General features: G+C 44.5%; 2 protein-coding genes across 4 annotated transcripts in view; both read right to left on the minus strand.

Moving 5' to 3' along the window:
- Nucleotides 1–3,112: 3,112 nt before the first annotated feature.
- On the minus strand, nucleotides 3,113–4,317 carry LOC732956 (mitochondrial inorganic phosphate carrier). The gene is given in 1 exon segment (NM_001046954.1): nucleotides 3,113–4,317. A coding segment is annotated over 1 exon segment (951 nt). The 5' UTR covers nucleotides 4,159–4,317; the 3' UTR covers nucleotides 3,113–3,207.
- A 1,441-nt stretch (nucleotides 4,318–5,758) lies between these two features.
- LOC101738553 (fibrillin-1) overlaps nucleotides 5,759–24,596 on the minus strand; it is a 78,951-nt gene continuing 60,113 nt past the window's right edge. For all 3 annotated transcript variants that reach the window (XM_062674589.1, XM_038018442.2, XM_038018441.2), the window contains 23 exons: nucleotides 24,380–24,496; nucleotides 23,704–23,850; nucleotides 23,141–23,257; nucleotides 22,716–22,819; nucleotides 22,261–22,522; nucleotides 21,640–21,964; nucleotides 21,149–21,382; nucleotides 20,342–20,511; nucleotides 19,851–20,052; nucleotides 19,433–19,552; nucleotides 18,770–18,927; nucleotides 17,230–17,330; nucleotides 16,606–16,845; nucleotides 15,524–15,743; nucleotides 14,208–14,381; nucleotides 13,590–13,725; nucleotides 12,796–13,056; nucleotides 11,814–12,106; nucleotides 10,901–11,110; nucleotides 10,040–10,194; nucleotides 8,801–9,037; nucleotides 7,932–8,022; nucleotides 5,759–7,173 (listed from right to left, as the gene is read on the minus strand). In XM_062674589.1, the coding sequence (XP_062530573.1) occupies nucleotides 6,821–7,173; nucleotides 7,932–8,022; nucleotides 8,801–9,037; nucleotides 10,040–10,194; nucleotides 10,901–11,110; nucleotides 11,814–12,106; nucleotides 12,796–13,056; nucleotides 13,590–13,725; nucleotides 14,208–14,381; nucleotides 15,524–15,743; nucleotides 16,606–16,845; nucleotides 17,230–17,330; nucleotides 18,770–18,927; nucleotides 19,433–19,552; nucleotides 19,851–20,052; nucleotides 20,342–20,511; nucleotides 21,149–21,382; nucleotides 21,640–21,964; nucleotides 22,261–22,522; nucleotides 22,716–22,819; nucleotides 23,141–23,257; nucleotides 23,704–23,850; nucleotides 24,380–24,496 (4,427 nt within the window). In that variant the 3' untranslated portion in view covers nucleotides 5,759–6,820. The remainder of the gene's footprint in view (nucleotides 7,174–7,931; nucleotides 8,023–8,800; nucleotides 9,038–10,039; nucleotides 10,195–10,900; nucleotides 11,111–11,813; nucleotides 12,107–12,795; nucleotides 13,057–13,589; nucleotides 13,726–14,207; nucleotides 14,382–15,523; nucleotides 15,744–16,605; nucleotides 16,846–17,229; nucleotides 17,331–18,769; nucleotides 18,928–19,432; nucleotides 19,553–19,850; nucleotides 20,053–20,341; nucleotides 20,512–21,148; nucleotides 21,383–21,639; nucleotides 21,965–22,260; nucleotides 22,523–22,715; nucleotides 22,820–23,140; nucleotides 23,258–23,703; nucleotides 23,851–24,379; nucleotides 24,497–24,596) is intronic.

The following is a 24,596-nucleotide window of genomic DNA, read 5'->3' on the forward strand; positions in this document are numbered from 1 at the left end:
AACAATACTATACTGATGCCCGTCGATAGCTATTTAACATAATAAATAAAGAAGATCAGTTAACACAGTACAAAATGATATTTGAATGTTTTGGTTATTAGCACGGGTATCACGTCAGATCTTGGCCGGAGTCCCGCAAAAATCCGCTCTCTTCCCGCTTCTTTTTAGCCTGTTTATTAACGATAATGGCGGTCGTCAGCATCCCACTTAGCCCTTTTCACGGATGATACGGCTATCTACTGCTCGGGTAGGAAGATGTCGTTCATGCATCGTAAGCTCCAGATTCCGGCCGCCAATTTAGGATAAGGATCATCAAGGAAAATTGCTGGGTCACGTTGGATGCAGGTGGCAACGGACCGGCCGCACTGGACATCAGTTGGAGAGGCTCGGAATACGAAAACCCTCTGGCCGAGATTAAACAAATTTCCCATTTATCAGGCAAAACGAAACTCTTTACATCTGGAGCTAAGATTGAAAATGCAAAACTATATGTTCAGCAGTAGACAGTGGACAGGCTGAGATGAGAATTTAGGACAATGGTACCAGAAGTGGCGCATTGACATCAACCCCACGAAAAGCACAGCCGTGCTCTTCAAAAGGGTTCGCACTCCCGACACTATTGGTAGTATCTCATCACCAATTAGGCGCAGTAACTCCATTCCCGCCATAAAAGTCTTTGGCCAGTTCATACCCCTACCCCGTCCGGGCGTAGTTGGAATAGCCTCTTAGTCTCTTAGCCCAGCGAATAGGTAGGGGAACAAACCCTTTACTTAAACACATCTCAGACCCAATAGGCCCGGCCTCCGAATTTTCAACTCAATGCTCCAAACGTCACTTTTTCTAATTGTCGTGTCTTTATTGTATTGTATTGGAATTCTAAAGAGTCACTTTAATAGCGCATTACCTACACACGTAAATGAATCAATATATGCAAAAAAAAAACATTTTAGGGCGACTCCCTTAAATTAAAAAATATATGATTGCGAATATGAAGTCGAATTTAAAAAGGACATTTATATTTTAGTGCACATTCTTAATCCCGCTATTGAATGAGAAAATGTAATACTAAAATAAAGTATTAAAACGTGTTATTATTCTATCTTTTAAATAGGGCTGACGCCCGCCAGGATGACCTGGACATTCTCCAGATCCCTGAAGTAATTAACCCTTTCAGACTTGAATAACGTTGCTTCTAAAACCCTTCTGAGGCCTTAACTCAAAATAATATTGATAACATGACATTTTATTACGAAGCCAATAGTCACTGATCTCAAAACGGAATTCAAAGGCAGTAAATAAAAGGGAATAAAATTTAAATATAAATACAGGTTCATTCGTGAAAACAAAACCGTACCCTCCAACAACTCAATAGCCGTTCCAAATTTATAGTCAATAACTTACAATAAGTTTTAAAAAAAAACCATAATAATATAATAAAACCAAATAAGATGCCCCGCCAACACAGAGATAAGATTAGGTTAAACGGTACACATTCTAGTCAGTCGAGTTCGACATCCACTTATTGAAGGTCGGAAAGATGGGGTAGCAATGAAACTTTACACACTGAAAACATTTGCTCCCAGTATGACAACTCATCATGTACGAATTATAAGAATACATTCACATAATGCCATGGAATTCCCGATTGTTCAGTGTTGTTGACAGCTTGCAAACACGCAGAAAGCCCGTCAATTAAAAGTACTAGTAAATTCATTCTAAATTGTAAACAAAGAGAAACTTAAATAAATATAACAAACATTCTAGAAAAAATCTAGGCCATTTATTAACGTTTTAAAATATAATTGGGAAGTTTACTTTTAATTGAAGAACCATGGTGACCACAGTATAGGGCTAGTAAGCCGGCTCGTTCCGGATATATCCGGTAAGTAGGGCACGTTGTCCGGATAAATCCGCATATTATTGTTATTGCCGGCCGCACCCGCGCTCCTTTACGCTAAGCATTACAACCTGTCACATTTCTTACTTTCCTATATCGGTTCAATACGAAACGCTGAGCAGTTTTTCACAACAAAACTCCACATTTATTCCGGAAAACGATTTATTCCCACTGATTTTCTTCAAATAACCTCGATGAGACATCGCCGAAGTTGCTACGTAATATAACAGTAATTAAATTGAAGTATGAACTGCGAAACGATTAATAAATTTGGAAGTCATATTTGAGGTTAGTCTCACGTAGTGACTTCTTGAACTTTGATGGAATTACATCAGATCCGGTGGTAGATTCAGCGATGCACTGCTCTTGTTAGGACAGCGTTAACAATCCTCTCAGGTTGAATCCGTGTGCTCACATACCGGTCCTCGTGAAGTTGGAATAACCCCTTAGACTACCAACGATTAGGTAGAAAGCAAAAAGAATAGCATTGGGTGGTATGAGCAAACTGTCAACTTTTTATTTCAATGTTTTACTGGTAGGACCTTTTGTGAGTCCGCGCGGCTGGGTACCACCACCCTGCCTATTTGTCGTGAAGCAGTAATGCGTTTCGGTTTGAAGGGAGGGGCAGCCGTTGTAACTATAATTGAGACCTTAGAGCTTATATCTCAATGTGGATGGCGTATTTACGTTGTGGATGTCTATGGGCTCCAGTAACCACTTAACACCAGGTGGGCTGTGAACTCGTCCACCCACCTAAGCAATTAAAAAAAAAATCATTTTATCACAAAGTAGCACGGCAGTCCCGTCACTGGGTGTTAGAACTGGACTCGAGGTCAGATGATACATTTACGTTGTAACGTCTATGGGTTTCTAGCACAACTTACCACTGTGAGTTCTCGCAAGAAAAAAAAACAATAGTAGCACTGACCTTAAGCCCAGGCATATTTCATGTTTCTTGTAATATACCACTTGTGTTAATCATACCTAATTGATTTAACGGCTTAAACTCGTGGTTTTTGTTGTCACTTCGCACGGAAGATTAGTTTCGTTGAAAGCCGCAAAGTATTTAATACTCCGGAAATGATATAATGATAGTAAACACCCGAGATTAAACCTTATGGTTCTTTTAATTAAGTCTACGACTCGTGAAAACAGATTATAACACTACTTGTGTTATGGAGTGCGAGTGGCTACGTTTGAATTCAAAGCTAAAATCAGATGAAATATTTAATAAATGAGCAGAAGGCACATTGCATTTCAAATATCAAATATAACTTAGATACAATAAAGGAAAAAGGTTATCACGATCATTACTTCTTTGCCGCCAGTTTCTTTCTAAGGGATTCTGGCATCTCTGCGGGAGGCGGCCGAGGCATACCCATTTTCACTTTGAAACCGTCATAAATAAACCATTGCAGTCCTGTGAGGGTGCCAATCATAATGATGCGAGCCACTAGACCTCGCCAGATGCCCATCGGCCCCACTTCGGCTATGATACCCCCGATCGAAGCCCCGGGGTCCTTATTGAGCTTGGAAACGATCGTGTCAGCTGGATGCGACACTATAGCGCACAGCACCCCAGCTATGTACCCAGCTGTGAACGTAACGAGGAGCTGCTCAATCTTGGTGCACTGGTCACGAGGCTTGGGCACAACATTCTCATACAAGTACTCAAGTGTTTTCTCGAAAGACGCGAATTTCATCATAGTGTAGGGAATTTGTCGCCCCCATAACGGCACTAAGCCACGGTAAAAGACTCCAAAGCCTTCTGTGGCCAGCATATGTGGCATGGCCTTCCGCATCTTTGACGTGTACCCCGGCGTTGTTTGTATCCGGACTTTAGTGGCTTCGAAAGGAGAAAGGAAGATATCAGCTATGCATTCGGCCGATGCTGCAGCAGCTAAATACAGGTAAGTTCTGTATAAGTACGCCGATTCTTCATCAACCATTTTGGAGAATTTGTACTTGAAGTATTCGTAGCCAGCAAATTTTGACGAACCTTGCATAGAATAGCCTATGAGCGTAGGTGCCCAGCCTTTTACGAGGTTAGCAGCGCCGCCTTCTTTGATAGATATCCCGAATCCTTTAAATATGGATTTGTATTTGGCCGGGTCAACTTGCAGGCGGCACTTGACCAAGTCCAGAGGTGTAACGAAGGTATGCGTGATCCCGCAAGCACAGGCGCCTCCGTAAGCGCACAGCATGAAGTATTTGTTGCTGTACATCTCACAAGAGAACTCTTCTTTGGGCTTCTTCGACATTTTGCGCACAGTACCAGAAGAACGCCGGCCCCAAAAATAGTTTCAACGCTATTTAACAAATATTAAATGCGTTTATTGAATTTTTTACGTGACATGTTGACATGACAGAGGATTTGCTTTTAATGTGACAAAATAATATTGTTAGAGGTTTGAGTTACGCGCGTCAGGTGGGTAGCTCTTTTTCGTAATAATCTCTCAGTAATTCTGCACTTTTTTTTTCACAACTGAATTTACTTATATAAAAGTATTTATATTGTTTATGTTCGTGAACCATTTTAGATTTTTATGCGCTTTATGTAAAAAGGCCACTTCGATAATAGATTGTGATCTTTGATGTTCATTAATGTTAATAGGATTTTAAAAGTTTATTTATAAGACCATGCAAATCTGCAAACAAATAAGAGGCCTATTAAACAATTTTTTTTATTGCATAGGCGGGCAATCGAGTCGACAGCCTACCTGGTGTTAAGTGGTTACTGGATTCCATGTACATCAACGTGAATATTGCCACCCACCTTGAGACTTGAGGTCTATAGTAAACACAAAATATTCAATATACAAAATAACTAATTCTATAGTAAATACACAAAAAATATTTTTTTGGGTTTGATTTTTATTACAAGATGTTTTATGCCTTCATTGTGGAAGTCATTCGTAAAAATTTGTTAAGTGTGTATTTCAATAGAGAAATTGGTACCTTTGTTTTTAACGCGGATATTCGGATATCCATTCACGGATACCCGGTCGAGGGAGGTAACCGACCGGGTTATATTGGATTCTGGCGCCTCCAGAGAGGAAAAGGTGAAATTGGTACCTGCCTGCGAGATTCGACCACCGCCACGATAGCACCGTACGGGTGCACATCAGTATTAATGCCCGGTAATAAGCCCAACTCGTAAATTAGCGTAACTACTGTTAGACCTTATCATTAGTCCCCGCAGTAGGTATCTCCACCTCGCACAATCATCAGATATTAAAGTATATTAAACAATATATAAAAACAAATAGGATTTCAACATGATGATTCAAGGTGATGATGTGTACGCTATAATATCTAAGGACTGCGGTAATCACTTAATAACCGGTGGGTCGGAAGCTCGTTTACATATGTATCGTAACAAAATTTTACATTTATTAGAACTAGAGCAGCCTTTTCCAATGTGGGCGATAACGCCCCCTTGTGGGCGCTGCAGGCCTAAAGGGGGCGGTAAGAGACCCAGAAAAAAATGGGGCGTTTTGTAGAGGCTTGGGAGGCGATTTGTAATTTCATCTAGAATGACTCTTAGACACCGACTAAGCTCTCGCTATAGTTGTTTTTAAGAAGGTTAAGAACGGTTAGCTGGTAGAAAACTCAATTGTTGAGTTAAGCTCGCCATTTTTTTTTTTATATCTTACGCAATTATTGTAATATTAACTGTGTGTACAATAAAGAATAAAGAAGAAGAAGAAATAGTAAATAGTAAGGTGAAAAAATGGGGGCGCTAAAAAATAATTTATTCCCAAAGTGGGCAGTAGACAAAATAAGTTTGGGAACCCCTGAACTAGAGGGATATTCTGAAGTCAGAATAACATTCATGGTTAAGGTAACATCAAATACAACTTGGAATTATAAATTTTATTATTTCCGCATACACTTAACGCCTAAAGTTAAAAGTATAAACTAATTGTATTATAACCTATTTTTTTATTAAAAATTATAATCATATAAATTGTATACACAATATTTACAAAAACATTACTATTGCATCGACCTTTGTACTTACGTTAATTAAAACAAAAATCCGGAAACATTATTGTTTAGGTCAATCTAAAAACACGCGTTATTGAAAAATATTTTAAGAAAAAATAATTAAATAAATATTAAACTTAAAAATGGTAAATAATCTATAATAAATGAGAAATCACTGGTTTCGATGTAAAATTAGTGATGTGTCGTTGACGATATTCAAGTTATCGATATCATTTCGTCGATCTGTGGACGTCGACATGATCGTTTAAAACTAGATTTCAGGGATTCGCCACATTAATACTGCCGGTGATGTAGCTACTACACACAGGTGGCTACGGGCTGCTGGCTTCCAGATTATAATCTCACGTAATTTTATTTTTCCAGGAGTCGTAAATTTAACATCCATTTGCCAGACGGCTCGGACAGTGAGATTTTTTTTTAAATTCAACAACCATTACAGACGTGTTCTAATTTATAATGCTTTTGAGAATATTTGTTAAAACAAGTCAAAGATTTTTTTGAAACGTTTCAAATTCAAATATGTAAAAATATTTTTGTTTGTAGGTATAAAATGTCGTGTCATTCAGATTGTGTATTAATCAATTTAGTTTGCAAACATATTTGAACATGATGAATAATGAATGGTGAAGTTTTTTTTTTTAATTTTGACAATATACAAAAGTATAAAAATGGATTCTCGACACAGCTATGCCAACTTTAAAATTTCATTATAAAATTTAATAATATAATACCCCTATTCTCTTTCCATAAATTTTTTTTCAATATTCGACGAGGCAGTGTATCGTTCACAATACGGTGACCGTGGCAGTGTCCTGGATGTACCAGCAGGAGTCACCGGTTCCAATCATCACAACAGTTAAGGTCGGCGCGAACAGTAGCCGGAGGTCCGCCGTTCGCTGACGTCAACAACGATCAGTGCTTGTGGTCTGGTGAAATGTCAACGGACACGTACAGTCTGACCGGCGGCTGCGAGGACGTGACGTCACGCCTCATGCGGCGAGGGGACACGAAGCGGGCCTCGATCTCCAGCTGCGCGCGCAGCTCGGCGTCCCGGGGCAGCTGCTTGCGGAGCCGCAGCGCCCAGGCGCCGTCCCGCTTGGACAGCGTGAACAGGCGGTCCGGGTCGCCGTACGCGATGCGGTAGTGGGGGCGGGGGCGGGGCGCGGCGGGGGTGAGGCGCAGCAGGGGGGCGCGGGCCCACGTGCGCTCCGGCCGCGACCGGACCACCACCAGCTCCGCTTCCGGTTCCAAGACTGACCTGCGACCTGCACCACAACAATAACGCGTTACAATAATGAGAAAGCTCAGCTTGCAGCGGCAGTGTTTCGCCAAATGTTCCACCAGATCGAAATCGCGATCCACCGCGAAAATCCAGCAAGAACTCAGTGAATTGTATTTCATGTAGGTATATAAAATTGTAAAATCCCTCAACACTTATATTTGAAAATAATAGCTCATGACCAATTGAGTAAATTTATATTTTTTTTAATTTATAATTTATATTTAAGAAATATTGTGGCCGTACAAAACAGGTACTTTAAAGAAATACAAGTAATGTTAAAAATAAACAATATTAACCTATTCTTAATTTGACCATAGACTTTTTAGTATTCTGCACTCCTTCTCTATATTCTCTATAAGTGTGGGAAATTTCATTTTCCTCCGTCCGCGCAATTTTCGTAAAAAGGGGTACAAAGTCTTTGCTTCACGTATATAGATATTCCAAACGATTCGAAGCATAATCAAAGTCACCTTCATCATATAACCTATCAATTATAATTATAAATCTATCTATCTTTCAACCCACAGATGTCCACTGCTGGACATAGGCCTCCTCGAAGTCCGCGCTGCCTGCACCCAGCGAATTCCCCCGACCTTGGGGGTCGTTGTTTCACCTTGTGCCCAAAATCTCCTCATTCCTGATTCAATGTTGCCGGTAAGCTTCGTGTCTCCATTACTTGGCTGACCTTGAGCTTTCTGACCTGACCCATTGTGAGCGACCACGTGTATACTATTGACTCACTTCGACTGCGCCGTTTCCGTTTCCTCATGAGCGTCGTTCCGTTCGCGTAGATGACGGCTTCGTCCGGTGTTCTCCGGTGTCGGCCGTTCACCTATTACAGCAAATTTTTGTCATAATTTGTACCTCGCAAGTAATGTCGGACCTCTCATAGCAATTCACATAAACAAAATCGATCATAAAAAATTAAACTCCGTCAGATATAACATAATTAAATTTTTAAGGAAATCGGAAACGTACTACTTTGAACAATGACGTCATTGTTTACTTGCACCTTACAGACAATACAGACACTCGCTTTACGAAAGGGACAGAGCATCGGGGGGAAGTTTTTTCGGACATTTGCAGTGATCGTCCATTTTTTTTCTACCTATGCTGATAGCCTTGAGAGACTATAGCAGCTTCACCTTGACGTGACCCTAGCAAGAACAATGCTTCGCAGAATCTACCACCGGATCGGAAACTCGACCAACTGAGAAACTCAGTGGGCTGTGTCTATGGTTTATTCATCGAGCCCTTCGTCGCAAGCGACGGGTTTGACGAGCACGGTGACCGGTGCTTGTGGTACCTAAAAGCACCATTAATGGATAGGGAGGATCCGTAAAGACGTGTTTAGGGCGACATCGACTGTTTACCATTCAGTCTACAGGATCGGGTATGTAATTTCCGGCGGCCACGACAAGAGGGTTCTCATGTCGTGCCGCCTTCTCAAAGTGGCGTAATCGTCCATGAAGCTGGCTTAGTACTTGGATACTCTCTAACAGCCGAATTTAATTCGTATTTGCTTCTAACATAACCAAGTCATTCAGCAGTCACAGTGCCCTGGTCCGCCGCCGACCAGTAAGGCGGATCCGTGACGTCAGAGCGCGCACCTTACAACTGAAGCAGCCTTCGGTGGAGATGAGGTCCTGCTGGCCGCCCAGCTTGTACTGGTCGTGCAGCGGGAACACGGGCGCGTCCCCGATGTCGTCCGGGGACAGCGAGCCGTCCGCGCCCGCCAGACAGTGGCCGGCCACCAGCGCGTACCCGCCCGGACAGCCGCACTCGAACGAGGACCCGAGCGACCGGCACCCGAACAGACAGTTCGCTGTGGCGCAGCCGCCGCCCAGCTGCGCGACCAACACAATATCACACTTAATTATTTTTTTTATTGCTAAGGTGGGTGGACGATCTCACAGCCCACCTGGTGTTAAGTGGTTACTGGAGCCCATAGACATCTACAAAGTAAATGCGCCACCCACCTTGAGATAAGTTCTAAGGTCTCAGTATAGTTACAACGGCTGCCTTACCCTTCAAACCGAAAAGCATTACTGCTTCACGACAGAAATAAGCAGGGTGGCGCTACCTACCCGCGCGGACTCACAAGAGGTCCTACCACCAGTAATAAATCCAATCACACTTAAATAGCTTTTAGCCCTCATTCGCACGGGAGTTTTAAAAGTGTTGCGTTAGAACTCGGCGTTGGCGTTTTTATAATGATCTCGATGTGACGCTTAGCGCTCAAAATGCAATACTACGCAATAAAAAAGCGTCGCGGTTTAAAAGCGCTGACTTATGAACATGTACTAGGAAATACATCTGTACTATTTGAACGCTTTTTTAACGCGCGCTAAAAAAAACTCCCGTGCGAATGAGGCCTTACGGTTTAGTCTCGTGCTTTTTTTCTGTCCTGAGTTCCGAATATTTTACTGTTTTTGTGAGCATGTGGTAATGAAGCCGTAAGAAATTAATGGTTTTTCTTATTTGATTAATGGTATTTCTTTTACTGCATAGATGGGTGGACGAGCTCACAGCCCACCTGGTGTTAAGTAGTTACCGGAGCCCATAGACATCTACAACGCAAATACCGCCACCCAGCTTGATATATGAGTTCTATGGTCTCAGTATAGTTACAATAGCTTCTCCACCATTCGAAGCGAAACGCATTACTGCTTCACGGCAGAAATAGGCAAGGTGGTGGTACTTACCCGTGTGGACTCACAAGAGGTCCTTCCTACCACCAGTAAGAATAGTATTATACTTATTATTTTAATGACCAACAAAAATTATTATTTTATTTAATTATTCAAATCAAAACCAATGAAATCTAGGACAGAATGCTGAAGTATTACCTGTAGGCAGACAGCATGAGAGGCATCCCAGCCGTACCCCGGGGGACAGCCGCAGCGGTAGACCCCTCCCACCGGGAAGCAAGGGGACGCGCCACACTCCGCGTTCGAACACGGGTCCGCCGGCACGCAGGCCCCGCTCGGCGACCGCACCGTGCCTACGGAGGGAAATATAAAAATACATACATCTGCATTGTAACAAATACATTCAACTTTATTTTGACTTCAGAATCATTTAATTTACTAGCTAGAAAAACACGTTACAATAACATCACATACTAAAAAATTAAATAGTAATTTTTATCCTCGAGCGATCCGTGCTGGATGGATACTAGGCTGAAGAAATAAAAATACTGTATAATCAAGTCCGGGTACCTTGGCAAGTGTGTGTATTTTCAAATTAATTAAACGACTTGAAGTTCAAAGGAATAGGTTGAAAAAATATCGCTAATGATGTCACAAAAATATACGTAGTTTTGATTATAAAATGTAAGCGGATTATTAACCACGGGCACTCAAAGACGCGTTTTTATTAATAACTAGTTGACCCGGCAGACTTCGTAGTGCCTCAATCGATAAATAATCCGTCCGACGGGGGACACATCAAAGGGAAAACAAAATTGTTATTCTTATTTAATTCCGAGCATTTTCATATTTATCTACCTTTTAAACCTTCTCTGGACTTTCACATATAATTTAAGACCAAAATTAGCCTAATTGGTCCAGCCGTTCTCGAGTTTTAGCGAAACTAACGAACAGCAATTCATTTTTATATATATAGATAGATAGAAGATAGATGTATGCCTTATAATGAGTAATATTGTTGAGAGAATGTTTGTGATGTAAAGGATCCGGCGGACATACCGACGGGACAGTCGCAGCGGTAGCCGCCGGCGTAGTTCCGGCAGGGCGCCTGGCAGCGGCCCGTCTGCGCGCACTCGTCGCGGTCCACGCACCGCGCGCCCTCCGCGTCCAGCCGGTAGCCGCGCGGACACACGCAGCGGAACGAGCCCAGCAGGTTCACGCACCGCCCCGGGGACGGACACACGCCCTCCTCGTGACACTCGTTTATATCTGCCCGGGATACATTACGTATTATTGCGCAGCACGTACGCACAGGCTAGGCACGGATCAGGCCCAAATCTATAAGTTCTATTGGTCCCATTACCTCATTTCAGTCCATTTCAGTATAGAATTTACGGACAGAAGATAATGTTACTTGTCATATTATCACCTTGAGTCGTGAGGTCATAGTCCAAATATTTTGCAATAGCACCAGCACTAATTTAGGTATAAGACTGAGGGTCTGCTCTGTCACGGAAGTAGAAAGGACTTTAGGGTCTATACTATTTTGAAAGAAAGTGTGTATGTGTGCAAGTCACACATGGTAGGAGCAAAACTTATAAATAAGATATAGATATACTTACTATCCCACTACACAGGAGCATACATATGGACAATATTTAGTAGACGATAGTGGGGATGCTACGAAGAGTCGCACAAAGAGGAGACCGAGAACACCTAATGTGTTCTATCTCATTCTCTCGCCGGCTGAATCCTATACATTTATGTGTTTGTGTCTCTATGGACTTATTTTTTCGTTTCATCGAGTTTGAAATCACAACGATTCTAAAGAAGCTTTACTTCAAAAAGCTATGAAGTATTGTATTAATGAATTTCCAATTATGTAGAAATCGGATAATTGAACCATTTTATTTAAATTCAAATTATATTCGACATTTCGGCCACGGAAATCATAAAAGTACAAAATACTAACCGACACAAGCATCACCCCTCTTCTCATACCCGTCCTCGCACGAGCACTCATAGGAGCCCTCGGTGTTGGAGCAGATCTGCTGGCAGGTATGTGTGTCTCGCTCGCACTCGTCCACGTCGCGGCAGTTGGCGCCGTCCTCGTCCAGCTCGTAGCCGGTGCGACAGAGACAGTCGTACGAGCCGTCCGTGTTGTGGCACAGCTGGTCGCACGGCGGCGGCCGGACCGCGCACTCGTCCACGTCCGCGCACACCTCGCCCGCCGGACGGTACCCGGGCCCGCACACGCAACGGAAACTAACACGCAACAACGTCAATTTTACCCATCCCCGCCTATTTTACTGGTGGTAGAAACTCTTGTGAGTCCGTACGGGTAGGTACTACCACCCTCCCTATTTCTGCCGTGAAGCAGTAATTCGTTTCGGTTTGAAGGGTGGGGCAGCCGCTGTAACTATACTTGAGACCTTAGAACTTATATCTCAAGGTGGGTGGTGCATTTTACGTGGTAGATGTATATGGGCTCTAGTAACCACCTCACACTAGGTTGGCTGTGAACTCGTCCAACTATCTAAGCAATAAAAAAAGAATAAAAAACTGACCACACTTTAAGAGCGGTATGAGAGACATCTATAAATTTTCAACAAATATTCATCATAAGGTCAGTTACAGAATGTCCATAGCATATGTCCTCCAAGTACCCAATAGAAGCATGTTTACAATCGTCTTAGGGTGACCTTCCTCACTACCACACACAACAAGTGTTGAGAAATGAAATAATTATTTCATCTTATTTACAATATAAATAGATCTGAAAAACCATTAACAAGAACTGATACAACCGTCCCATCTTTTACCTAACCTAACTGCCTCACTAGCTCCCATACTGATTTGTTAAATCTAGATCTACTATTTTCAGAGATTACGATGATCTAATGAATAGAGAGCAGACATTTTATTAAGAAACAGAAAGTAGCATTTGTGTTTACCTTCCAATAGTGTTGACACACCGTCCGGGTGCACACAGCCCTGGGATTGCGGCACACTCGTCAACATCAGCGAACACATCTAACGACCCGCCCGAGCCCCCATGCGACCCTCCGGAGCCCCCGCCTCCTCCGTGGCCTCCTTGTCCCCCGGGGGTCAAGTTCACCGCGGTACACAGATCGAGTCTCGCCGGGGAGCCGGGTGCAGGACACAGTTCGCATTCTGATCCCCACGCCGCTCCCAAGGTACAGCAGCACTGAGCCCTAAAATGAGCACCGCAAATTTTAGCTTTAACAAACTCTGTAATATCAGAAAATAGTATCCAATACAAAAATATCTATACATATATTATATTAAGACAAATAATTATTATGATTGAAACATTACTGGTGACGCGGAGGTCTTTCCAGTTTCACCAGGACAGGCGGGCGAGCAAAGGCTCAGCCAGGAGGGGTAGGATTTGCTAACATCTGCCCGAGGGCCAACAACTCGAGAGCATCTGCTTCGCGAATGAATCTACTACCGGATCGGAATCGCGACCCGCTGAGAAGATCCGGCGAGAAACTCAGCGGGCTGATGCATGATTTAGGTTGCACGTCGATCTATTTGTCGAGTTCGACGAGTACGGTTACCGGGGTTAATTAATTTTTTTCAGACTCACAAGAGGTCCTACCACCAGTAGCAGCAAGTCAGTAGACTTATAAATATACGTGTGTGTTTTAATCTCGCATAAAATATGAATCTGGCGAAGTCTCGGCATGTCGCACAAACATCCAGGAGTGGGGGAGAGACTTACTTGGTGACGTGTCCGGGCGCGGGGGGGCCGGGGGAGGCGGCGGGCGCGGCGGACGTGGCGGGGGCGGCGCGCGGCCAGGGTTCCGGCTCGCAGCGCCCCGACACCAGCGAGCGGTAGCACGTGCCCGTGCGACGGTCTACACACACACAACGACATGTTCTATATTATCAGTAGACAGTAGTCACCGTTATTTCAATTAATTAATAATTTGTAGAAACAAGACCTCGTACTGGAAGTCGTAACGTGAGTACACAAAAAATGAGACCGACTTGGTCAAAATAGCTGGTAGGGACTGGATGCGAAAGACCGGCGAAAACCGACGGCAAAAGACCAAAGAGAATGGAGTGCATTTGAAGAGACCTACACTCAGCATTGGGTGGACACGAATTGAAGAAGAAAGAAAAAAGGGTTCGCAAAATGTAACTAATATTGGTTGCACTGGTCCTCACATCAGTTATCATAAATCATTTACAATATGCATTAAGATAAATAAACTTGAACAATAAAAACTTAAGTAATATTTACCAAGGTTGGGATAACCTTGATGAGTCTTGATTCTAAATTCCTGGGGCCCGCTGTGACGTCGCTACAATGTATTATTTTAATTTTCAAACTCACCAATACAGTCGGTTCCATCTTCGCTGGGTTCGAACCCGGCGTCGCAGTCACAGAGGAAGCTCCCGTCTGTATTGATGCAGACTCCTCCCGAACATAGGTCTTCTTGTTCTTCGCACTCGTTGATATCCTCGCAGGCATTCTCAGAGTCCTGCGGGGCCGAGGTACGACGATATCCTGTACACAAACAACAACTATTAGTTGCAGGGTAGTTTTCTAATACAAACTTTTCGATTGTGTTCTGAAGGCTCGTAAAAAAATGGTTTCATCTATTTTAATTTATAATAAAGAGTATACTACGTATAAAGTAGTCGTCGTCTAAAGGATAAGACGTCCGGCGCATTCGTATGTAGCGATGCACCGGTGTTCCAATCCCGCAGGCGGGTACCAATTTTTATATTGAAATACGTACTTAACAAATGTTCACGATTGACTTCCACGGTGAAGGTATAACATCGTGTATTAAAAATCAAACCCGCAAAATTATAATTTGCATAACTAGAGTAGGTACTACCACCCTGCCTATTTCTGCCGTGAAGCAGTAATGCGTTTCGGTTTGGAGGATGGAGCAGCCGTTGTAACTAATTATATTGAGACATTAGAACTTATATCTCACTTAACACCAGGAGGGCCGTGAGATCGTCCACCCACCTAAGTTATAAAAAATAAATAAAAAACTGTGCATCGTAAAGTATAAAATATAAAAAGTGAAAATAAATAACTAAATATTTATTTAAGGATCCGAGAACTTAACACTAAATGCCAGAATGTTTCACTACAACAATCGATATCAGTGGATATATACAAATTCAAAAAAGTGTAGCTTGCCTAATTACACAACTTAAACATTGTATTATGTCTCTAAGGAACTCATTTACCATATAGTAATCGCCAATCTTTATGACCGCTCGGAATGTAGCCGTCGCCGCGTCGGTACGAGCTTGCGCATGGTACAGTCGGGTAGACATTTCATAACCAAGTTTTTTTTTTGTAATTAATAATGATAGCAACGAGAAACAAATAACAAAGAAGTAACAATATGAAACTATACTGAACGCGACGATACTGTCAGAGCTCAGCAGGTATGTGATTGGTGTACGAACTCACCCTAAAGCGCGGGAGGCGAGGACGCTTGCGGGTGGAAGCGAGCGCGCGCGTGTTGCCATGTCTCCACGCCCCGCGTACGTCCCGCTGAAACCTGATTTTGTGTTCTGCGCAGCGTAATGCTGCTAGGTTCGGAGCGGCCATAAAGTTTGGCGAGTACTATACGACAAGATCCACTGAGCAGGCGTCAGTGGGGATCGCGTAAGTTTGCGTACCTTCCGGACACTTGCAGATGTAGGAGCCTACGACGTTCTCGCAGGCGTGCGGACACACGCGCGGCTCCTGCACGCACTCGTCGATGTCGCGGCAGTGCACGCCGTCCGCCGCCACGGCGTACCCGTACGGGCACGTGCAGCGGAACGAGCCGGCCGTGTTGTGGCACCGGAACGTGCACGACGCGCGCCCCTCCGCGCACTCGTCCACGTCCACGCACGTCTGCACACACACAGACCAGACGGGGGGTAGTACCGACCACGGCGGGGGGAGCCCCGAACTCGCGTGCCTATTTTCTATACTAATATATAAATCTGCAGTGGTTTTTACGGATGTTCCGTTACAACTACTGAACCATGCATCCGATTGACTTGAAACTTGGTATCCATATAGAAAATACATGTAATTAATGGATAGGCTAATATTTATATGAGTGTTGGACTCCTTACAACAGTGCGGGGGCGTTAATGATGAGAATCTTTGTGTGGGTGAGAAATATAAATGTTAATTTTAAATGCCCAGCGAAGCGGACGGGTACAGCTAGTAGTTAATAAGACAAACTGACATCGTGTGTAAGCCGAGCTTCACATTCATGTGAGAGCCAATTTACGATATTCCTGAACACATACATACTTTCAAACTTGTTTCCGTGTTGTTCTGATTTTTTTAACAATTCACTTAACAAGAAGTTTATGTACGAGTGCTCACAGTAAACTACCTGCAATGTTATGACTGACAGTTACATTCAAACTGTTATTTGTCTTCCGACGCTAGCAGAGAAAAATAATAGGATATCGGACTGTTACAGACTCCCCATGTTAGTTAAAGTAATGATACATCTCTTTCAATCACCACTGGTGCTGAGTAAGCATTGTGAAAAATCTCTTGGTAATAGTTACCAACCGAGAGTCAATCAGTCGTATTTAGTCGGGAGCGGTCTTAAACAATATCTCCTTTCTGTCAATTTCCATAATCTAATTGTTTATGTAATTGAACTAATAAAAGTGAAATCTCCTTTTCATAAATCCTTTTTTTTTAAAAACCTAATCGGGAGACCCCGCATAACAGGACCATTGAGACACACCTGATCCGGCCCCTGCGTAAAGCCAGGGCTGCACTGACACTCGTAGCCTCCGCGCGTGTTGGAGCAGGTCCCGTTGCCGCAGATCCTGGGGTCCAGGGCGCACTCGTCCGCGTCCACGCAGGACAGCCCGTCCGGGGCGAGCACGTAGCCGTCCGGGCACTCGCAGCGGAACGACCCGTCCGTATTGACGCACCGCCCGCCCACGCACACGTCGGGGCGGACGCGACACTCGTCTAGATCCTGGACCACGAAGAAAATGTTTATTTATTTATTGCTTAGATGGGTGGACGAGCTCACAGCCCACCTGGTGTTAAGTGATTACTGGAGCCCATAGACATCTACAACGTAAATGCGCCATCCACCTTGAGATATAAGTTCTAAGGTCTCAAGTATAGCTCAACGGCTGCCCCGCCCTTCAAATCAAAACGCATTACTGCTTCACGGCAGAAATAGGAAGGATGGTGGTACCTTCCCGTGCGGACTCACAAGACGTCCTACCACCAGTAGGAGAGAATTAAACAAGGGAGTCACCGTCGTGCCCGACAAAAATTGTGATTTCAACAGCATTCCAATAGTAAATGGCTCCGAACATAAGCTCTGTAACAATCAAAGCAACGAGGTTACCTGTGTAAGATTGGGTCTTCCCATTCCACCTTGACAGATCCTCATGAACTCAGCGGAGTCCGGCGCCGGACAACGCTCACAGTAACGGCCCCAAGCGGCACCTGTAATGAAACACATCAGGCTTCACTTAAAATTACTTGTATATACGTATTGTTGCGTAGCTTAGGGGTGGCAGCGGCTGTCCACTCGGCACGCTAGCACTCCACCTTTGGCCTTTTACCCTTCGACATGTTTTTTTATTTTTTTATTGCTTAGATGGGTGGACGAGCTCACAGCCCACTTGGTGTTAAGTGGTTACTGGAGCCCATAGACATCTACAACGTAAATGCGCCACCTACCTTGAGATATAGGTTCTAAGATCTCAGTATAGTTACAACGGCTGCCCCACCCTTCAAACCGAAACGCATTACAGCTTCTCGGCGTATTTAAATGTGGGTACGTTTAAAATTGTATCTACAAAAAACGAGCTTTTTTAAGAGATTTTATGACCTGGTAACTAAGACCTTTAGGTCAATAAAAAACAAGCAATCTCGTCACTGTTTGGCGGACGTGCGAATCGAATCTATTCGGTCAATTATCGTCACAAATCAAGAGTCAATCAAGTATACTGGTGGTAGGACCTATTGTGAGTCCGCGCGGGTAGATACCACCACCCTGCCTATTTCTGCCGTGAAGCAGTAACGCGTTTCGGCTTGAAGGGTGGGGTAGCCGTTGTAACTATACTTGAGACCTTAAAACTTATGGTGGGTGGCGCATTTACGTTGAAGATGTCTATGGGCTCCAGTAACCACTTAACACCAGGTGGGTTGTGAGCTCGTTCACCAAACTAAGCAATTAAAATTAAAAGTATAGTAGGTAGGTAGGCACCGTCGCCCTGCCTATTTCGTGAAACAATAATGGTTTTCGGTGTGAAGGGTGGGGCAGCCGTTGTAAGTATACTGCTAGCGCGACCCTCAGACACAGCCCACTGAGTTTCTCGCCGGATCTTCTCAGTGGGTCGCGTTTTCGATCCGGTGGTAGATTCTGCGAAGCACGGGTCTTGCTAGGGTCAGTGTTAGCAACGTGGTCAGGTTTGAGCCCCGTGAGCTCATCTACTAGTTAAGGTTACGCTGATATAGCTTCTCAAGGCTATCAGCTTAGGTTTAAAAAAAAAAAGGTGCGTGTACTTATGTACGCGCGTAAGAAGTTATACTTTATTTTTATTACATTTTTATTCTTTTTTTTTCTTTAAATTTTAATCAATTTGAAAAAAATCGATCAAAACAACATCCTCAAACACGCATATTGGACATCCCTTTTCTTGACATCGTATAAATTCGGTAATTCTCGGTACGGTTCGGAAAGCTCACCTGCGGCTATATTCAGACTCTCCAAGTTACGTCGGTCGTATTGTAATGGGCGATTTAGTGGGCATCTTCATTTCTGTTAATTTTGTGTCACGGTGCGCGCGCATCGTAAAATTTCAATCTCATCAATTTTTCATAACGCGCCTAAAGAAGTATAACTTCAAAAAAAGCTAGCACGTGTAGGAGGTACTCACCCTCAGAGCAGCAGCACTCCGGCCTCGCGAGCTGCAGGGGGCGCGCGCGGTGGCAGCGGCCGGCCTCCCACTCGTCGTAGCAGAGCTCCTTGCGCTCGTCCACGCACACGGCCGCCGTCTTGTCGAACCGCCAGCCCGCCGGACACTCGCAAACGTATCTGCGAAGCATCCAAATATCTTGACACAAAATGGTACTGGTGGTAGGACCTCTTGTTTTACTGGTGTTAGGACCTCTTGTGAGACTTGACTCGACTTGATTTACGTTATAGATGTATATGGGCTCCAGTAACCACTTAACACCAGGTGGGCAGTGAGCTCGTCCACCTATCTAATCAATAAAAAAAAAAAAGATTTGTTTGATCTCAACATCGCCTTTCAAATGACGCATCGCTCGCCTTCATCCCTGAGCTGATGAGCACAATTTATCCCTGAAATCGTTTCTCAGATCAACAGTGTGCATCTACCTATCATTTTTCTTAGACGTAAAATGTGTTCAAGTCAAAAAAGACAGAAAATACGGAGATTTATACCAAACGGCTTTTCGCTAAACTAAATGTAGTGAAGGAGACAAAAGCCCAAATACTCCGTTGGGTGGATTACCGAGTCAGAATACGGATGTATCCCAATAAGGATCTAACTAAGGCCCGCTGAAGATGTACTCACCCTCCATTAAAGTTTCGGCACTCTCCTCCGGCGCACACGTAGGGCAGCTCCTTACATTCGTCGCGGTCCACACATCGCCGCCCTACTAACTTCCAGCCCGCGCCACATGAACATTCGTATCTGAAAAAACAACATTTACTTATCTTATATTCTGTTTGAAATTGTATTGTTTTCAATGGCGGATCCAGGGGGGAGGGTCATGGGGGTCATGACCCCCCCTGAGCTAGTTCCAGGGCTTAGGTGGACCACTAATTGAACATCATGATTTTTACTTGTATCTCTTGTTATCAAAATTAAATTATAAGTTCTTGACTTGACCACGACTATGTGACCCCTCCTGGCGCCAAATCTAGATCCGTCCTTGATTGTTTTATATTGAAATAATATTTCAACAACAATTAAACAACTGTATTCTTACCCTCCATTAGTGTTAGTGCAAGAGGGATTCCCGTCCCTCCCGCAGGGGTGCGGCAGTTCGTCGCACTCGTCTACATCGCGGCAGTTGCGTCCGTCGGCCGTGAGCGTGTACCCGGGCGCACACTCGCAGCGGAACGAGCCCACCGTGTTCCGGCAGCGACCGTTGCGGCAGACCATGCCGCCTTCACGACACTCGTTCACATCTGTGTCACACGACAAATACACAATTTTCAAAGAGAACAAGGGACCAATATTTACAGATCGTTGGCAGCTTCGTTCCACGGATAAGTAGTTTCATTTAATGTCATCCCAGTTGATTAATGTCTTAAATTAATCATCTTCATTTCACTCCATATTATCATTTTTCATAAAATCAAGAATATAAATTAAAATAAGATATGACTTAAAGGTCTTAGTTACCAGGTCATAAAATCCCTAAAAAAAACAGATAATTAGTCCAGCGGTCCGACAGCACTAGAGGGGGGTGCTTACCGACACAGTCGTTGTTGGGTCCCGCCTTAAAGCCGTCGTCGCAGTGGCACAGGTACGCGCCCGGCAGGTTCTCGCACGTGCCGTTCCTGCAGACGGGCCGCGGCCGCGAGCACTCGTCCACGTCGCGACACACGTTCTCCCGGAGAGTGTACCCGGGCTTACATTCGCATCTGAAACGGTCAAATGTACATGACAGACTGACTAATGACAATTCGTCGTAGCTTGTCGATGGTCAAGGTCGTCAAGCTAGCGTGTCTGTGGAATATAAAAAAAAAAGAAACCTTTATATTTCCTGCAATCAATAATAGCAATTCTTATAATAAATTTTTTTTACTTATTTGCAAGAACTTCGCCTCGAGTGAAAACCTTCGTGGAATATGATACTGACAATTTATTCCAGGGGTCCCTAAGTCTTCTTGTTTGTCAAGATGTTACTCGAGCCTAATATCTACGACAGACCTCACTGTCTGTTTAAACAACTCATTTCTGATGTACAATTATGTACAATATGAAGCTCATAATTGCGGGTCGCTTTGAAGGCAAGCGCGCCGTGGGCACAGCAATAGCTAGATGATCAGATCTAGTGAGGGAAGCACTTGATGGTAGTCTGTACCATGCCATGCCGTCCAGGCCACCCATGACCGAACACTGTGGAGGAACGTCACATGCAGTGAGGGAACGATAGAAAAGAGACAACAATAGTTGTGAATATCGGTCGAAGTCTGTCGGTACCGCAGTCCTCTCGGCGTACAATCTATGACGTATTTTAATATATGCTTATCACTAATATTCTATACGACGGGGTACCTGTAAGAGCCGATAGTGTTCCTGCAGTCCCCGTGGTCGCAAATGCGCTGGTCGCCACACTCGTCCACGTCCTCGCACTCGTCCAGAGAGGGCGTGAGGCGGTACCCGGGCGGGCAGCGGCACTCGAAGGCGCCCGGCAGGTTCACGCACTGCGCCATGCCGCGGCAGGGCGGCCGGCCCCACGAGCACTCGTCCACGTCCCGGCACAGGTGCGATGTGTTGTCGTGCTCGTACCTGGCATGTGAACACACACCCACTTACTTACTCGACCACATTCAGTCTATTGATGTTTTAAAATATCAAGTATTGTAATTTCAAGGGAATGTTAGTGGGACGCTAGGGCGGCGGTAGATTACAATTGTTTTGCAATCAATTTTGTTGTTAGTAAGTAAGTTAGTAAAATATTATTATTTTCGAAAGTTTATATCTTATTATACATAATGTTTACAGCTTTCTATCTGTAGCCAAGTATGTCATTGAAACAAACTCACCCATGATCACATCCGCACTGGAACCCAGTGGGCGTGTCGTGGCAGGTACCAGGCTTGCAGAGCTGCGGCATGATGTCGCACTCGTCGATGGGCTTCGTCTCATTGGTGACAGGGTTGATGTACTCCCCTGGCTTCTCGCCGCACAGGGCCGTGTGTGCCGGGGACCCCCGCGGGGGACACGCCTCGCACGGCGCTCCCCAGGCGTGCCCCACAGAGCAGCAGCACAAGTACTTGGTCTGCGGGACTCCCACCGCCCCCGCACAGCTCTGGTCCTCCTCGTTCCACTCCATGTAGCATTGTCGTTGTCTCACGTCCACGCATTCCTCTGTGTGGACGGAAGTACACATTCATTTTAAATAAATCTAGTTAAGAGCCGTAATTTTTTTGCTTCAATTATATTTAAGAAAAATCTTTGTTTTTATAGCAGTCAAGATCTTAAACATATTAAGCATTTAGCATTTTTATTTATACGCTATCGAACTTCGGTACACTGTCTCACGGTAGATGAGCCGATAAGTACGGAATAGAGCTCATCACTTGTCCATTTAACTATCTTAGGTCAAAGGAAGAACTGAATCTTCAGCCTCATGTTAGTTGATAGGTTCTGTAGAAGGTACTGACTTCCGTTGGGCATGGCGACGTATCCCTCTGGGCACAGACACACGTAGGAGCCGGGCAGGTTGCGGCAGACCCCGGGCCCGCACACGTCGGGGCGCTCGCACTCGTCGTCGTCCTCGCAGCTCAGCTCGTCGGGCGCCAGACTCCAGCCCGCGCCGCACGTGCACACGAACGAGCCGAACGTGTTGGTGCACGTGCCGTGCGCGCACAGGCCCTCGTGCGCGGCGCACTCGTCGATGTCGGCCAGCGTCACCACGTACGACGGCTGTCGGCCACAACAGTTGGTCAGTGTCTCCGCGGGACGGCGACGTTCTCAACCGTACACTTCATTTCAATCATATCAATAGGTGTTAGTTCCCTTTTTTTTAATTATGAACAATTTAATTAACAATAAATATTTTCGGGAATAAAAACAAACTTTGGATAAAAATCAGACCAATAATAATAGCGTGACATACCGGTTCTAGTACCGGCTGGTACCCCGGTCCCCCAGGACACAGCTGGCGGTAGGCCTCAGAGCCCGGCTCCGGACACGGGTCGCAGTAGTTGCCCCACGCCGCTCCTACACAACACAACTATCTATTGTTATCTTATACATTATTAACCAAAATAACCCGCCTACACAATGAATAACCAACCGCAATGTGCTCAGAGACATATGTAAGTAAATTTCTATCGATATAAGTGTCACTTCGTACGTTCATTGACTCGGGTTAATTAATAAGGAATCGTGCCTTAGACTGTGCTAGCCCACTAGAGGGTGCTGCATTTCAAGTTACCACATTAACTTTCGTTAGCATTCGGTCCAGACGATGGTGAACGATCATGGACAGCCGCAAAGTAAGGAGCTCATGGTGTGTAACAGATAGTAAGGATGTCTCACCGACGGAACAGCAACAGGCGGCCATGGTTCCGTCCTCGGAGAGCTCATCGCTGTCCCGGCATGTCTCCGTCCCGGAGCGCAGATCCACTTTACCGTAGCAACGGGCCTTACGGGAATCTGAAATTGATATGAAAACATTTCAGCTAAGTGAGGTCATATAGCCGCAACGCAAGCATTACACTACTACTCCTACTTCTTGTTAAAACTGATATTAAACTGATTTTGTATAATTGGCAAAAAAGTATGAGCGAGCTGACGGCTCATTCAGCGCTAAGTGATTACGAGAGTCTATCGGAGACGTCGAAGTCCCAATGAACTATATTGTTTAACATCTGTCCCACTTTTTAAGCCAGACGCGTGACTGGTCTGCGACCAAAATAAGTAGGATGGTGGTATCCACCCGTGCAGGCTTATGATCGACTCGAATTATTCAGAATAGCTGGTTAGTTTAGTTAAAAGTATAATGCCAACAATTATTCAACAGATTGAAATCAATGTGCTGTAAGTCTAATACATAGTGTAAGTCCAATATACACAAGTAGAGAACATAAGGCGGTACGCACCGTAGCAGGCCGTGCCGTCGGAGACCAGCTCGTAGTTGGGCGGACAGCGGCACGTGTAGGAGCCCTGCGTGTTGATGCACTGCCCGTACTGGCACGACTGCGGCGACTTGCACTCGTCCACGTCCGTGCAGTTGAAGCCGGGCATCACTGCGGGACCACACACGCGTTACTACCGGACCCCCCGGCCCCCGCTCGGGGCTGTCGGACGCCGGCCCTGACAGCCGAGGCCGAGGACAACGTAACGTCAGATATTCCTGTAACTTTTGCAGCTTTGGGCATGATTTCCTTGATGGTTCTTTTAAATTATTTACTTGAAGAAAAGAGAAGTTGATTTTTGTCATTTCAGTGCTAATTACGTAAGACATACAAGTAACGTCCGGGAAAGACACTTATAGCATCCTGAAGGCATTAACAGACCGTTATGACTGTCGGTACTTGAACCATTGTACCATGGTTCACTTGCGGACTAAATAATAATAACAATGTAGGGTTCGAAGTAAGTATCAGTTGAATGGAATATTTGAAATGTATTCAGCAGATAATTATTTTTAATAAATGTATCTTTTTTATTTGATTGGTTTTGTTAATTTTATGTATGTTTCAATGATACTATGTGCACATATGGACTTGCTGTTGTCTGAAATAAACTAAATCATTCATTCATTCATTCACTTACGATCGTCGACGCTGTCCGATTGGTACCCCTTGTCGCAGATACATTTGAACATGCCGTACGTGTTCACGCAACGCCCGAATACGCAAACGTTGTCGAACGTGGCGCACTCGTCCATGTCTACACAGAAACAAGATAAAGGTCCATATGAAATATTTGTCATCACCACTCACTTAAAACGCGCGCTAGATCCATCTACAGTGTCCATCTCTAACAATTG

This window comes from Bombyx mori, chromosome 21 (genome assembly GCF_030269925.1).
Source record: "Bombyx mori chromosome 21, ASM3026992v2".
Taxonomy (NCBI): domain Eukaryota; kingdom Metazoa; phylum Arthropoda; class Insecta; order Lepidoptera; family Bombycidae; genus Bombyx; species Bombyx mori.